The sequence below is a fragment of the Siphateles boraxobius genome, unplaced genomic scaffold (assembly GCF_051911475.1).
Source record: "Siphateles boraxobius isolate OS27281-9 unplaced genomic scaffold, OSU_SipBor_1 1, whole genome shotgun sequence".
In the NCBI taxonomy this organism is placed as follows: Eukaryota; Metazoa; Chordata; class Actinopteri; order Cypriniformes; family Leuciscidae; genus Siphateles; species Siphateles boraxobius.
In genome coordinates, this window is record NW_027508699.1 from 11,832,521 (window position 1) to 11,849,503 (window position 16,983).

The 16,983-nt window shown below is 36.9% G+C and overlaps 2 protein-coding genes across 2 annotated transcripts; one reads left to right on the forward strand and one right to left on the reverse strand.

The window, feature by feature from the left end:
- Nucleotides 1-2: 2 nt before the first annotated feature.
- Nucleotides 3-10,389, reverse strand: aldh9a1b (aldehyde dehydrogenase 9 family, member A1b). The gene is made up of 12 exons (XM_077207363.1): nt 8,969-10,389; nt 8,468-8,679; nt 8,159-8,304; nt 7,919-8,048; nt 7,520-7,654; nt 5,921-6,117; nt 4,485-4,625; nt 3,202-3,390; nt 3,015-3,102; nt 2,737-2,878; nt 676-788; nt 3-565 (listed from the first exon to the last, which is right to left on the reverse strand). The coding sequence occupies exons 1-12, from the start codon at nt 9,010-9,012 to the stop codon at nt 471-473; spliced, it is 1,632 nt and encodes a 543-aa protein (XP_077063478.1). The 5' UTR covers nt 9,013-10,389; the 3' UTR covers nt 3-470.
- Nucleotides 10,390-10,527: 138 nt separating this feature from the next.
- Nucleotides 10,528-16,923, forward strand: uck2b (uridine-cytidine kinase 2b). Its single transcript, XM_077207598.1, has 7 exons — nt 10,528-10,713; nt 12,683-12,842; nt 14,682-14,778; nt 14,870-15,012; nt 15,434-15,531; nt 15,688-15,736; nt 15,824-16,923. The coding sequence occupies exons 1-7, from the start codon at nt 10,606-10,608 to the stop codon at nt 15,955-15,957; spliced, it is 789 nt and encodes a 262-aa protein (XP_077063713.1). The 5' UTR covers nt 10,528-10,605; the 3' UTR covers nt 15,958-16,923.
- Nucleotides 16,924-16,983: the final 60 nt, after the last annotated feature.

Below are 16,983 nucleotides of genomic sequence, written 5' to 3' on the forward strand. Positions count from 1 at the left end.
CCTTTATACACAAGCTCTTTTATTACAATTATTTACCACCTTATTAATTGTCATTAATTTAAAATAAATTACCATATTTGCATAGTGTTTCCTCGAGCGAATGAATAGGTAAAGCATACATTCACAGCATGAGTAAGATCTGATGCACACCTACATAAACCAAAATATTTCATTATAGCTATTTAACAATCAAATATAATGACAGTTTATTTCAAATAAATGCAGTTTACACTCTCTTACGCTCATTAAGAATTGTACCATCCTACAGAACAGGCACTTGATTGTGAAATATTCACAGACAGCTGCCGTTACTTGGTAGAAATTATGTTAGCAGGCTAAACATGGTCCATTAGTGGTGAACATTCATACATATCAGTAACTGTGCGTGTCAGTCTTTAGGCTACGTGGGTAATGCCACATTGAGATCTTCCAGTAGGATCCAACCATTAATCTGCGACCAGAATACGTGTTTAAAAGAGACTATCCACATCACCCATCTCCACCACCACAGTCTTCAACTGAGAATAAAATTCAATGGTCACCTGACCATTTTCTCTTCCAATACCTGAAATCAGAGATAGAAGGTTGAGTTTTATTTGAGGAAAAATAGTATTTAGTGTTATAGAGTCAACACACAATTACAAAAAGGTTTTGTAACTCCTATTGCCACTCCACCTGAGGCCTTGTATCCTCCAAATGGCACCTCCACAGGTGTGATATTGTAGTTATTGATGAAGCAAGATCCAGCCTGAAGGTTTTCTATAACTCGATGTGCTCTCTTAATATCTCTAGCGAGTCAGAAACAGACAGGAAAAGAAAACATGAGCAAACTGGAAAGCCCCAGTCTAGCTTTGTTAACTTACAGAAACATCAACCAATCACAAATACTACCGTTCAAAAGTTTGGAGTTCGTAAAAATATTTTAGAAAGAAATTATTACTTATTCGGTAAGGACACATTTAATTGATCAAATGCAACAGTAAAGGCATTTCATGTTACAAAAGATTTCCATTTCAAATAAACGCTTTTCATTTGAACTTTCTATTCATAAAAGAATCCTGAAAATAATGTATAATGGTTTCCACAGAAATATTAAGCTGCACAATTGTTTTCCACATTGATAATAATAATAAATGTTTCTTGAGCAAGAAATCAGCAGATTATAATGATTTTTAAAGGATCATGTACATTGAAGCCTGGAGTAATGATGCTGAAAATTCAGCTTTGCATCAGAGGATTTTTTTTTTCATTTTTTTAAAGTTTTATATAAAGTCCCCATGAAACCAAAATGGAAGTTTTTTGGCTTTTAGTACAAATATGTTGCCCTTTCTGTGTCCTTCTAAACAATGACAAAATTTGCATTTCGCAGATATAAGCGTTCAAAACTTACAGTCTCTCACTTCCGCCAATATGGATCAGTGATTTTGATGGCATCACTCAATCAGATTTTCTGTCCAATCAAATGATTTCTAGACTCAGAAAAGTCCCGCCCACAACATTATAAATAGACGCTGTGGCTAAAATCTTTTGTTCACACATGTACTGTTTTTTCTACATGGTGAATGGCACACATTGCAATATGAACGATTCAGGTAAAAATATGCCGGTCAAGAGACATGACAGCACAGATCGGATCATATGCGCGAGTCGGCGTAGACCAGAAAACGTATCGGATCCATTTGAATTCGGCACAGAATGCTGTTTTAAGGAGATTAGGAGGAGAAACGGTTAGAGATTAGGAGGAAACTGCGGCTTTACCGAGCTCAACGGCTCTGGTCGAGCTGTGATATAAACCAAAGTCCTTTTAGGCAAGTCATGCCACTTGGCCGCCATCTTGGTAACGCCTCTGGGCAGCTATTTCGGACTAACAAGACAATGCTCCTATCTAAATGAATGGGCAGAGAGTCAGAACTGCACTTTCACTGGTCACAGGGACATAAAAACTGCATGTATAGAAACAGCAGTAAAATATGATAAAAATCGCTGAAAAAGTTTGATGACTTTGCCCCAAAATACAGTTTAAAACACCTTTTTCCCCACAGGTTATACTTTTACTACACATGCGCCAGGGTTCACGACACCAACTTCATTTACATCTCTATCCAGAATGCCGGTGTTGTGCCGAGCACTTGAACATATCTGTGGTCGATATAAAATGCTTTAACTACCTTGGTAGTCCAGTGGCTTCGCGTTGTTAACACCATCTGATCTTGCACACAACACAACTCGCTGTCGCCAAATCGTTTCCGCTGTTGCAAACCTTAACTGTGCGCATGCGTCAGTGGAACCAGACGATAGGCAAACATTTTCCCCGGCTTGACTGTTAAAAGCAGACGATTGACTTTCCAACGGGAGGGGCGGGACATGTGCATACAACCGCTATCTTTGGCATTACGGGTTTTCCCTATATAGTTGTATTGAGGATTGAGGAAGTGGCATGTCTCTAATGCTATTGGCAATTTAAAAAAAGGGGAGGAGCTGTTTGATATGTCCCGCCCTGTCTTCATGTTTCAGTGGAAATTACATCAACACACTGAGTAATGCTACGCGTGTCAAGTCACTTCAGTGGGCCTTTAAAATGGAAAATAGTTCTGTAATATTAAAATTAAGTTTTAATCTATATTGGATCAAATAAATGCAACTTGGATGAGTATAACTTCTGATAAAAACGTTTTTAATAATCGTACCGACCCCAAATGTTTGAACGGTAACGTGTAAAACTAACTTTCACTTTACTTCGTAAAGACCCCTGCAGCCAGACCCAGAGAGCTGTCATTGGCTCTCCGAAGAACCTCGTCCTCAGTGTCAAAGGACAGTACTGACATCACAGGCCCAAAGATTTCCTCTTTGACACACGTCATGTCATCTGTGCAGCCATCTGGAAACAAGATGGTTTTGAGGAAGGTTGGTTTTTGACTAATTTGAGGAAGTGAACAGAATGAAAAATAAACCATTGAATGTTTCCAAAACACATGACCTCAAAACGTCAGCTGCCAACAGGTTTTCTAACTCACCGAGCACACATGGTGTCATGTAGTATCCATCTTTTAGTTTAGGATCTGTTGGGATGAAGGGCTCCCCTCCACAGAGCACTCTGGCTCCCTGTCAAGAAAAAGCAACTACTTTACCAAGCCATATAATATTGTAAATGACACAATCATGCAACTAAATGAATATTTTCTAGTAAACATACAGCTATACCTCTTTTTTGGCTTGGTTCACATATCCCAGCACCTTCTCCAGGTGTGGTTTGCTGACCAGGGCTCCCATACGAGTTTCCTCCAACAGAGGGTCTCCTATCAGGATGGCTTTGGTTCTCCTGACCACCTCTTTCAAGAACTGAGGAACAATTGAGCTTTGCACAAAAACTCTGGTTCCATTACTGCACACCTACACGTGGGGAGTAAAAAAAAGAAAGAGAAGAAAATATTAAGGAATGGGGTAATACATGTTTGTATGAATATGAAGATCTTAAAGAGTCTATTTATAGATGCATAGTTGACCATAAACGGTATATTTAAAAAAGTGTTTATTATAAATTAATAACTGCAGCCAAACTGTTTAATTACTAAAAATTAAATTTGTGAGAAAAAAAAGGTAATGCTGCCATGACATGAGGTGTACACTACCATACAAAAAATTTGTGGTAAGACTTAAAAGAAAGTAAAAATAAAAACCTTAATACTTTTATTCAGCAAGGATGATTTAGGTTGATCAACAATTACAGTAAATACATTTATAATGTTACAAAAGTTTTCTATTTCAAATGATATTTTTTTACTTTCTATTCGTTAAAAAACCCGGAAGAAAAAAATTCATATATTAGTTTACACAAAAATATTAGGCAGCACAACTGTTTCAACATTGATGATAATCAGAAATGTTCCTTGAGCAGCAAATCATCATCTTAGAAAGATTTCTGTAGGATCATGTGACACTGAAGACTGGAGTAATGATGCTGAAAATTCAGCACGAAGTTACATTTTAAAATATATTACAATAGAAAACAGTTATTTTAAATTGTAATATTTCACAATATTGCTGTTTTTACCGTATTTTTATCAAATAAATGTAGCCTTGGTGAGCATAAGAGACTTCTTTCAAAAACAGACCCCAAACTTTTTAACGGTAGAGTATTTTCTGTTTTTCATCTCTGCCTTTTTTATGTCGGATTTATTTATACATTTATTTTAGAGTGAACACATTTTTAATCAGACAACTTTAAATATTATGTAAACTAAAATACTGTATAAAGCAATATTATTGTAATAATTATACGTTATAATATTGTATAAATATTGTCTAAAGCAATATTGCAGTTGGTCTATATCAGCTTGGCTGTGATCAACTGGGACACGTAGATGAGAAGGAGCTTATTACTGGCTGGACATGGCTAACTCTAGAAAAATATATTTTACGGATATGAAACAAAGAGGGAAAAACGCTGTATGTTCATACTTTCACTTAACCTTTCAATACAGTACCTGGCCTTGAGACAGGAAGTTGGCCATGAGTGCTCCTCTAACAGCGTTTTCTAGATCAGTGTCCTCAAAGATGATCACTGGAGATTTACCTCCAAGCTCCAGTGTCACTGGTTTGACCCCTCGCGACGCTATTTCCATTATCTGTTGGGACAAAACATGCATTTAAACAGGTTTACTACTACTATTAGTAAACTTCTCAATAGACTGTATAACGTCATATTATGATATACACAATTCATATTAAACCAGAGACAATAACCAATTGCAACCAATTACAAATTCTGTCATCATTTACTCACTTTCATGTCGGCCCATACCCAGAAGACTTTGGTTTATTTTTGAAACACAACTTAAGCGATTTTGGTAACACTTTACAATAAGTTCTCATTAGTTAATGTATTAACTAACACAAACTAAAAATAAGAAATACATTTGTTACAGCATTATTAATCTTTATTAACAAAAATATTCAGTGTTTGTTCATGTTGGTTCACAGTGATGAACTAATGTTAACAAATACAACTTTTTATTTTATTTTAATAATGCATTAGTAAATGCTGAAATTCACAAACTAAGATTACTGAATGCTGTAGAAGTTTTGTTCCTTCTTAGGTCATGTTAACTATAGTAGTTAACTAATGAATCCTTACTGTAAAGCAGGGTTGTCAAACTCACACAAGCCCTGCAGAGTTTAGCTTCAACCCTAACTATACACACCTAATCCAGCTGATCAAGTTTTAAGAACGGCAGGTGTGTGTGTGTGTGTTAAAGCAGGGGTGGAACTGGGTAGGGCTGTGGCCCTCCATGAACTGAGTGTGACACATGTGCTGTAAAGTGTCACTGATATTTGGAAGATCCAAGGAGTCATAAAAATGAATCAAGTACTTTAATCCAAGTCTTGTGAAGAGATGCAATCTCTTTATTTGAAGAACGGATTTAATTTAGTCTAACTCTTTTTATTTATGCTTTTCAACAAGAGATATTGTTTTTCTTGTGCTCTTTGTTTATTAATAAATCATGGGAGGGGAAAAGAGCAACAAGGACCATCTACTGTTTGGTATAAGAGTTATAGTTTGATGATAAAGATATTGTTTTAAAAATCATTCTAAATTTAAAAGAACAAAGTCCACACCATAACAGAGTCATTGAAATCCAAATGATTTTTTTCCCAGCAGATAAATAATTCAAAACACTGACGGCCAATCAGAATCCAGCCAACTATAAGGAGCTCTTGCATTGCAGACGACAGAACTGCAGTGTGGTTTTTGGTAACCCAGACTATCAAATGAAAGACAGAAATAGCTTAATTTGTGTTTCGAAGACTAACCAAAGCCTTATGGGTTTGGAATGACATAATGGTGAGGGAATTTCGGTTTTTGAGAGAACTAACTCTGTGACAGTCAGCTACTGTATCATTACCGCTGGAGTCCTCTTACTTTCTTTCCCGTGTGCACACTTCCTGTGAAGGAGATCTTAGCCACAGTGGGGTGATGACACAGGAGAGAACCCGTCTCTTCTCCGCCCTGCACCACATTGAACAGGCCCTCAGGAGCTCCGGCCTGTGCATAAATCTCCGCCAGCAGCACTGCAGTCGCGGGGGTCACCGGAGACGGCTTGAACACCATGGAGTTGCCTACAATTCAACCGTAATAGCAGACTGTAAATGGAGACTGTTAAGAGAATCATTTCAGGCACAGATCAAGAGTGAAAGAAGAGGGTATTAAACTAATACAGCTCAGTAGCCTTCAACACCAATGAGTTTCACTTTAACAGTGGAGACTCGGCAGATTAAGGTCAAAAATTTGGTTTTAAAATACACCAGATAAAAGGTTATTAAATTTAACAGCTTTGAGGGATCATTCATTTCCGTGGCAGGACATGTTACGTGCTACAGTTTAATAGTCAAGTTTAGGGATTTGCTCAAATCTCTAACACCTAAGAGCAAAACTGATGATGAAGTCGGAATGAAATGGACATTCGCCCTATCTATTCTTTAATGCATCTTAATTATTATTTTGAACAATTCATGCATATATTTCATTTTTAAAAATTAGCCTAGATTTTACCTAGATACCCAGATTTTCGGGTGAAACGACTGACATCATTCGTAATGCATGTCGGACTTCTCCCATAATTTAATCCTTTCTTACATTCAACTGTGTGTTTACATTCAATCAACAAATGAAGGATGAAACCAAGTCACTCGGAAGTACAGCATAATACGGAAGAAAAGTTCTGTATGTTACGTTGCAACTTCAGGCAAGCTTTAACAGATTTTAACAAGACTTTAAGCAAGAACAGCTTGTCTAAACTAAAGCCAGGAACAAACAGAGCTGATATATGCCAGATAAGATAAGGAAAGACTCTAATGAAAGAACTACATTTATTTATTTACATTTATTAAATTGGTAGACACTTTTATCTAAAGTGACAGTGTTTTCAAGTTGGAAATAAACAATATATTGGTACTATATCAGTTATCAGCCGATATTACAGATTTATTTATTTATTGGTATCGGTTATTGGATAAATAGTCGTGCATGCTCATTTCCACAACTTGAACATTTAGATTATCTTTTTTTTTCTTCTTCTTTTTTTTAAAGGTTAAATGTAATCTTTAGCAAATGTAAATTCACTTGCAGCATTTAAAATTGATTTTTATTTTATTTTATTGTTTAAAAAAATCATCTAGGCCTGGTTTCACAGACAGGGCTTAGATTAAGCCAGGATTAGACCTTAGTTCAATTAGGGCATTTAAGTAGCTTTTGTAAATGTGCCTTAGGAAAAAACACTACTGGTGTGCATCTTGACACAAAACAATGGCACTGACATATTGTCAGTGCAAGTTGCTTTCAGTTAATACGGCTCAAACATACAATTTCATCTGGGACTAGACTCGAGCCTGGTCTGTGAAACCGGGGAATATAATTTTAATTTCCATTTACCAGCTATTGGCCATAATAACATCAACAACAAATTATTATTATGTGTGATTCCATGGAAACTTTGCTAAGCCGCACTTATATAACACATACCACAAGCGATGGCAGGGGCAGATTTCCAGGCTGCGATTTGGATGGGATAGTTCCAGGCTCCTATTCCCACACACACACCCAGCGGCTCCCGACGCGTGTAGGCAAATGAACCTCCTGCTAGCTGAACGTGCTGACCTGAGAAAGAGTAGTGGGTAACCCATCTGTACAATTATCATTTCAATTCTATGTACATTACCAGTCAAAAGTTTGGAAAACTATGGTTTTTCATGTTTTTGGATCTTTTGATCATCAAGGCTGATCAAAAATACAGTAAAAAGCGTAATATTTTGAACTATTATTTAAATTTAAAAGAATTTCACATTTTTTAAATGCAATTTAAAGTCACGTGATCTTTTAGAAATCATTCAACTGAGAACGATCAACGACGAACCAACCAACCTGAAAGGACGGTGGCTTGTCCTGCGAAATACTCAATGCACAGTCTGGCTGAGTCCACATCTAAACGGGCTTCAGTGATGGACTTGCCATTGTTGACTACCTCTATCTCAGCGATCTCCTCTCTTCTCTTCTATTCTCGACAACAGAAATAACTGAAAAGATCAGGCTCAGCACTTCTTGAATCAAAGCAGCATTATTATGTAATGCCTTAGGATGTCGGATCAATGCATTGCGGTCTACCTCAATGAGTCTGGCCGCCTCTAGCATGACTCGGGCTCTTTCCATGCCTGCCAGTTTACTCCACACTGTAAAAGCAGCACTGGCGCTCCTGACAGCTGCATCAACCTCTGTGGCCCCACAAGATTGCAGCTGGCAAAGGACACGACCTGGGATACAGGATCAGAGATGGTAATGTTTTTATCATAGAACATGCTGTATTGAAAAAAATCAATGCCAGATGTGACTGTGATCATCTGATGGGACAAAGTCTGATTGGTCAATGCCTTGAGTGGGGTGAAATGAAGAAATTAAGTTTTGCAAAAGCATTACCTGTTGCAGGCTCATATACTGGTTCGGATTTGGCTTTCACATCTTTAATGTTGACTCGGCCACCACACCAGAAGTTGAGTGGCTCTTTGATATTAAGGGTTCCTGAGGATGAGCTCCTGGTCCCGGTGCAGTAAAGGGCTCCACGGAGACCCCGGGTCAGGAGAGAGCTCAACAGGGCCATCTTCATCTCCCTAACACTGAACTTTGACCCCCTGGACAAGTGTCAACAAACGAGGTCTTTTCAGATATTGCATCAAAACAGCGTTGCAAAAATAACATCCAACAGTCAAACATAAATTAGAAGAGATCTACAAAGCAGCCATCAAAACTTAAAACTATTTGTATATGGAAGTTAAGTTTATGGCTATTTTATCGCAATAAAAGTCGATGGCAACAACACCAGCTCTCCGTTTAAATGCAGCTTAACACAGAGAAAGCGTAATGCTAGGCTTAAAAACAAAAGCACTAGTAAGCATAGGTTTAGCAGTGCCGTTCCCTTACCGTCCGCAACTGAACTGCTGTAGATTTCGGATGAGTCCAGCCATGTTCGATCACTTTTAGGGCGGGGCTTAAGCGCGAGAACGACTTCCATTGGTTTGTTCTCGATGATGTCATGTGATGTTTCCGGAGATAAAACTCAATGAAATTTTAAGATATTGCATAAAATATATCGTCTCTACATTTGTGGATGTTGACAGCACTACTCATTTTGTGAATATATATCATTGTGAAATAAATCTAAAATCATCCAGTCACTTAATCTTAAAAATGTTATTGGTAATACATAAGATAAATCATTGTAACGTTGTCATTTTTAAAAATGTATTTTATATGATAAGTGTTTTAGGCTATACAGGGATAACGGAAAATCTCTTTCAATAACTCTACAATTTTGGCGTACTACTTTGTGAGGGGAAATACGGTTTTCTTTGTAAATTATCTTTTAATTCGTATGACATTTATGGACTTGTAGACAGACAGACTGGTAATACAAATATTTTACAAAATAAAGTCTAAAATAACTATACTAGGAATATACTTCATAATATTGTTTACCCTTCAGCTCGCTTTTTCTGGTCATCTGTGTTTGGAGAGGTAAATTGGCGTAATGAATGGCGAACAGTAGATAAATTCTTCATTAATAACAAAATAAAAGAAATCTTTTAAAATAATGAATAGAATATATCCAGTAAAACATGTGCTAGAACGTTTTAAATTAGAAATTGATTACTCTTGTACTTTTTGACTAGGTGAAAAGGAAAAAAAATCATTTATTTTTCCATTGCATATATATATTTTGGATTGATGTGAGCGTTTAATTAAGACAAATTTGAACATTGATTTACAGCTGAGTAGATTTGACATAATGAAACACTTCAATGATCATGTGATTGAGAAAGAAAAAGCACAGTTCAAATTCATAGAATTGTTAATATTAATGGGGAAGTTTCACATTCATAAAATGAAATGGTCTGACTCTAACTTTGGTCTGACTCAAACCTAACTTTTCTTGCTTTAAAAATGATTTTAAGCTTTATTGTTCTGTTTTGTGTAGTTGCACAAGTAAAAAGGCAATTAAATCGTATAGCATTGTAAGCAGGTATGATGTATAAAGCAGCACCCTTTTTCTGTTTGTAATATTTGTTCTTGTCCTCTGGCACTGATCTTATTTATTTATTTATTTTACTTTATTTACTTTGTATTTGTTTTACTTTGAATGCTTATGTCTCATTGTATTGTTCTGGTTCATGGCATTAATAAAAAAAATGTGTATTTATTTATTTAAAGACAGACAGACAGATAGATATATTCGGCTTTAATGCTTCTTATGACCCGAAAACGTTCAAATGCTTGTTCATGTACGTTTACTTAAATACAAAGAGAAAATAATGTTTAAATCGATGGCTAACTGGTTTTGGATAAAAAAGGTATCCTTATGAAAAAATAAGGGTATAATTGAAATGACATGTCAAACATTAGCACTCTAAACAGAAGAAGGGAACAGCTTGCAACGTAAGCATTATTTTCTTTATGAGAGCAGTGAGTGAGTGAGACAGTAAAAGAGGAGGAGCACCGTGTGGTGTGTGTGTATTATTAGAATAGCGACACACGCTTGTGCTGTTCCACTCACTGCAAGCATGGCTGGCGACTCTGAAACACATCTTCAGGACAGAGAGGAGGAGAACGGCCACACCATCCGACAGCCTTTCCTCATCGGTGTGTCTGGAGGCACCGCCAGTGGAAAGGTTTGAGTTTCAGGGGTTATCAGTAAAACCGTACAGACTCCGTTATTATTATGTAGGTTAACGGGGGTTTTCTATGACGCCGGTGCCTCCAGCGACCGCGTGGCTTTAGTCAACTCACAATGAAATACACAATAAAACACATGGGAAATACGGCATCGGGGATTTTTAAATGTTTTCACATCTTATAGGTTAAAATAAACAATATTTTATCATTCGGCATGTCTTTTGTCATTGATGAATGCAAACAGTGCGTACATTTCTAAACCGCGAAACACATTTAAAACTTAAAACGGCGGTTTTGTCCCGTTAAGATGTGTCCAGATTTCGTGTTTATCATCGTAATGTTTTAACTCCACGTGGCGTAATTCATTTGGAATGATCACCTTTTATGTTGTCGTTTAATTGTCTTCGAGCGACCTTGAATGTCTAAATCGGATGTTGACGTTTGCTATGTGATTATTTCTCGCCTGACGCCTTTTAAGTCGCTTTTTAATAAAAAAAAATTGCCCCTTCCTCCGTGTGGGCGACCGAAAGTTGCGGGAACGTGACGTCATAACAGCGGAGGATGTTTACATTGTCCCAGTGACCCCGTTTTAGTCACACGTCATCATTAATCTTCCGCTGACCTTCATGTGCAGGAAATGTAACTCCCACGGCTAAAGAATTACACTTGAACTTCTGAAATGTCCCTTAAACCATGTTACTTGCAGTCAAAATGTGTTTTGTCCATTCACACTTTCTGCTGCCATGTGTTCACTGGTGTGTGTGAGGGAATACACCTTTCTCACCTGATTAGAAATAATGACTGACAAATTCTAACTGTACTGCTGGCCGATGGATAAAGCCAGGCCATGCTTCCCTGCTGAATTTCCTTACATGGGAGATCTGACCCACCCCCCATGGCATTATACCACACCACAGTTCATAGCACATGTCTGCAGAGACCAAGTCTTCTTTATCTACAGTTCCAGTTAAAGGGAAAGATCACCCAGATATGGGTCACCATTTACTCGTCTTCATGTTGTGCAGAACATAACAAGAAGATATTTTAAAGAATGTTGGTAACCAAACACTTCTTTTGTTCACTGACAGGACAATTTTGTAAAGCCTGACATATTTAGATTTTTTTTTAAATGAAACGATTTATTGAACCTTTATACACCAAAAAAAGTATCATATCTGATATATATGGCTCATACTTAAGGCCCATACTGAGAAAAACATGCAATTTGGTGCAGTTGCCAATATTTATATGGCAAAATAGCTTGTAATAAAATCAATGAAATCTTTATAACAGTTTAGAATACTAGCATAAAATGCATATAAATATCAGGTGTCACTCTATATCTCCCAATAATGTCTTGGTAAGATGATATTTAAATGCTTGGTTTTATGATCAAGGCTCTGCAGTTTTTATTGTGGGGGCAAAATATAATACAATGCAATACAAAGATGATTGAGAGATTAATAAACATTAAAGGCATATAATGTTAAGCATATAAAGCAATAAACCAATCAAAGACTGTTGTTTCATATTTGATACCTGATAACATAATTTGATAACATGATTCTTCTATAAAAATAAAAAAATGTTTTGTTAATCAAGTAAACCCAAGTTGCTTCAGTCCGGTAATTGTTTATCTTGAAATATTACCAACAATGTCAAATTAATTCTTATGTTTACTTTATAAAAGTCACCAAAACTTGAAGGTGGACATTTTCAGAATCATACTAAAATATATTTTACTAACTAAAAATAATAAACCGTCAATCAGACGACAGAATGCAGATTGTGTACAACAGGTTCTTTGGTAAAGTTTTGATCGTGTTGATAATTTAGAGGCCTTGATTATGTGACAGTAGACTTTATATGGTTAATAGTACAAACACCATTGATTTAGGATGTGTATATGTGAACTGGGTATCTTAAAGAGTTTGGCACTTACCAAGTCCTGTGTCCTGTCTTCAGTCTTCAGTGTGTGCGAAGATCATGGAGCTGTTGGGCCAGAATAAAATTGACCATCATCAGCGGCAGGTGGTCATCCTCAGTCAAGACAGCTTTTACAGGGAGCTCACGCCTGAACAGAAGGCCAAAGCACTCAAGGGCCAGTTTAACTTCGATCACCCAGGTACTATAAGGTCTGAGGGTTGTTCAAGGAACTCTTTTTTTTTTTTTCTGTGAAACATAAAAACACCATAAAGGCCCTGATATATTCGCGGAGAAGTTCGAAATACGTGAGCGGCGGTGTACTGTTAGAGAACATCCTGATGCTGCCCACACTGCTGAGAGTGGCGGTAAAATGCATATGTTAATATGTGCTTTCCTTTCAGTAGCAAAATATGACCGGTGAGAAAACGGTTGTTAAGAACGCATATAGTCGTAGTGATGTGGATTGTTTGTTAGGCAATTTGGCGCTCCAGTCAAGTCACATTTATTTGTTTAACACTATACTAGTGTTGTCACGATACTGGAATTTCCAACTTCGATAAGATATCTTGAAAATATATTGATTTTCGATACCACAGGAAAAACTGCCATATATTCCGCCTTACAGACAAATGATCTCATAATTGTTTAATAATTTGGATAATTTTGTTGTAATGGCTTACACACAGCACAGGGAGGCTTTTTTTGAATCGTTGAACTACATTTACCAAAAAAAGACAAGTAAACCGTCAGTAATAAAATAATGATAAATAAACCAATTGCAATAGCACAAATTAATACAATAGAATAAAGAGACAAATGAAATAAACATGGCTTTAAGTTTTTCAGGTGCGTCTAACAGTATTATTCAGGTAAGAACTACTACAGAAATGAAAGTAATCAAGTGTAAAATAGCACTAGATGGTTTACATTGTGAAAATTAAATACAGATTAATGCTTACAATTAAAGTCATTCAGTCAAGAGCAGTAAATTATTTTCTTTTTCTTTTGTTCTTTGATGAACATTAATGAGAGACAGCAGCAGGTTTATTAGGCTTCTGTCACTTTAAGAGCTTATGCACTGATCCAATATACTGATACATGCTTTCTTTCAACTATTTTCCTTACGAAACCAACTGAATTTACTTGAATACTCGTCAAGACAGGCATTTTGACATAATTTTGTTTGTATTTGACCGTTTAAGCGCAATAAGCCATGAATAAGTAGTCAATTTGGTACTCGTGAGCTGTGTGTGAGACGGCTTTATGAGAGCGCCACTAATATAGATCAGTGGTGTGAGCGAGAAACCTGCGGGAATTACTAAAATGATGCGTAATATAAGCACTATTCAGTCTGAGTGAGTGAGTGAGTGAGTTTCTGAACAGAAGAAATGAACTGGAGAAGATTTCCACATCAAAGAAGGCGGAGCTTTAGAGCCACACCTACCTATTACGTGATCGCCACGGACCAATGGTAGTTCAAAGGTGCTTTTGGCAAGCTGTTTCGAACTCCCAAAACAAACTTTGATTTGGCCTGATTTTGTTTGAAATGACTTCACACCTGTTCGTTCTTCGATTTCGCTTGAAGTATATCGGGGCCTTAAAAAAAAGTAGTCCAAATGATTTGTGCACTTTATTCATACGATAGATCAATGTTTAAATATTCAATTATAATCTTATGATTTTTGCAACTAGCCTAAATTTGTGTCCTGAATTTAAATAAATAAATAAAAACACATCATGTTTTGTAACTGCGAAGTCTTGGTGATCAATGTAATAATGTTTGATTTTAGACTGGTTATAGTCAGGTAAACAACACGAGCAGCGTTACATTACTGTTCGTTTCTCTGGCCTGGCTGACAACAAGCTCTGGCTCCAGAACGCAAACCATTCTGGTGGAAAAGGGGTGCAAGTCTTCAATTTTTGTTTGATCTAAAGGATTTAGAAGATCTGTCATATGGACTACTTCTTTTAAGGATCAAAATTGCATTGTCTCTTTGTTTTGTTCATCACTGTTCATTACTGTTTCCATAATTCTTAGATGCTTTCGACAATGAGCTCATCATGAAGACTCTGCGCGACATCATTCAGGGGACCACCGTGCACATCCCAGTTTATGACTTTGTTACCCATTCCAGGTCAGCGCTGCTCTCCCTGTCGTTTCTGAAGCTGCTGTTTTAGGTGTTCTGATATCACTGCTGAATGACGCGCTCTCCAAACCTCTTACAGGAAGGATGAGTTTGTGACCGTGTATCCAGCAGATGTGGTTCTCTTTGAGGGGATTCTCATGTTCTACTCGCAAGAGATTCGAGATCTGTTCCAAATGAAGCTGTTTGTGGACACGGACCCAGACACGCGCCTCTCGCGAAGAGGTAGATGCATTTTCATTGATTCTTTTCTGGAGCAATTTGGATTAGGTAGTGCTTTTTCTTTCTTCCCCTAAGTAGAGTATGAGTTGTAGCTTTGTTTGAACCTTGATTAAACCATATATATATATATTTAGTGCTTTTGTCTTTTTCATACATTTATTTTCCCCAACATGTATTTATTTTTTAATATATAATTGAATGAGATTTAAGTACCTTTTGATTTGTAAATTATGTGATTTGCTTATTAAAAACTGGGCATTATTTTGTAATTATTAAAGGATTTTTAGGCTGTACTTCCAGCTATAATATTTGTGTTTAGGTAAAATTACAGTGAAAGTTTAGTCATATCGCCCAGCGCTGTCCCTTAGCATTAGTTATGTAGACTAGCACAGACTAATCACGCATATTTTCATGTTTCACTCAGTGTTGCGGGACATCAGTGAGCGAGCCAGAGAGTTGGAGCAGGTTCTGAACCAGTACATCACCTTTGTGAAGCCGGCCTTTGAGGAGTTCTGTCTTCCTGTGAGTATCTTCGTAAACGTCTTTCTAAATCCAATCCTGACTGCACTGTTTTTTTCAGGACAGGCATCACGTATATTAACTTGATACTTTCCGTCGAATTCTTTCCTTTCTCGATTCTTAATGCCCTAAATTATCTTTAACGTTTATTTTTTGCAGACCAAAAAGTATGCGGACGTCATCATCCCTCGAGGAGCAGACAATCTCGGTAGGATAAAAACGGCAAGTTTATCTTTTTAATACACACCATGGAGAGAGATTTAACTTGATGTGCTTGTATTCCATTTCTCTCTAGTGGCTATCAATCTGATCGTGCACCATATTCAGGATTTCCTGAACGGAGGAATCACCAAACGACAGAACGGTTTACAGAACGGCCACGGGACACCCAGACAAAGAAGGACGTCCGAGTCGAGTAGACCTCACTGACCTCGCTGTGACCCTTCCCTCCATTGAGGAGAGGGCAGAACTGAATAATCCGCAGTGGCATCCCATTGAGAATAAGGGGATGCAGGAGCTGAAATGCCTTTGTTATTGTTACTATTATTTGCATTTGAAATGTTGTTGTGGATAATTGTTTGCTTTTACAGTTTTTCAGAGGGTTTTTGAAGGTGCTGTATGTTTTTGGAAGATTTATTGCTCACTCAACCTGTCCTGTCAGTGTCTATGCTTTCTCAGCTACTCAGAAAATAAATGAATAGTATGGAATGTTTTGTAGAGACAACATTGATCACGGTGCTATTCGCACACATACTTGAAGTCAGAACTCAGGTTGGGTGGGTTGTTCCATCCACAAAGAAAAGAAAAACCCTACTACCTCATATCTGAGGCCCTTTTATGCGTGAGTGAACAAATGTTTTTCGTAAAGATGGTATTATGGTACACTAGCATTTTATATTGTCATGAAAGTTTTTTTGTAGTTTTCTAGTTGAATCTCAATGTTGTAACATGGTTCTTATAATTTTAGTCGTTTGTACATATAACAAGACACAATTTGTCATGTTTTGTCTACTATATTTAGTGTTACCAGAAATGTTTTTTGCCCAAAGTATAGAGTGTAAGATTTTATGCCAATTATACCAGTAATAATAGCTGATTCGATGTAAAACCAGATTAAAATCAGGGATTACAGTCAGATATCGTGGTCTTTGTAACAAGAAATACCTCAGACCCTTTCATCGTTAACACCAAGAGACTGATTAACAGAATTTTACTTTAGTGACCATGTGCACACTGCTTCAATGAGCCTGTGTTTCTTTTCCCCTTCATGCCTCTGTGCCACGTCTTTTGTTTTTCTAGAAAATTTTCACCAGATTATTTATTTGTATCTGGTTTCGTTGACAAATAATTCACTACGTTGTGGTGGAATAAAATAATACAACCATAAAATAAAAACTGTTTTGGGTTATTTGTACACCTCTCTTCCATCGTTTCATACATGTAATACCACACATG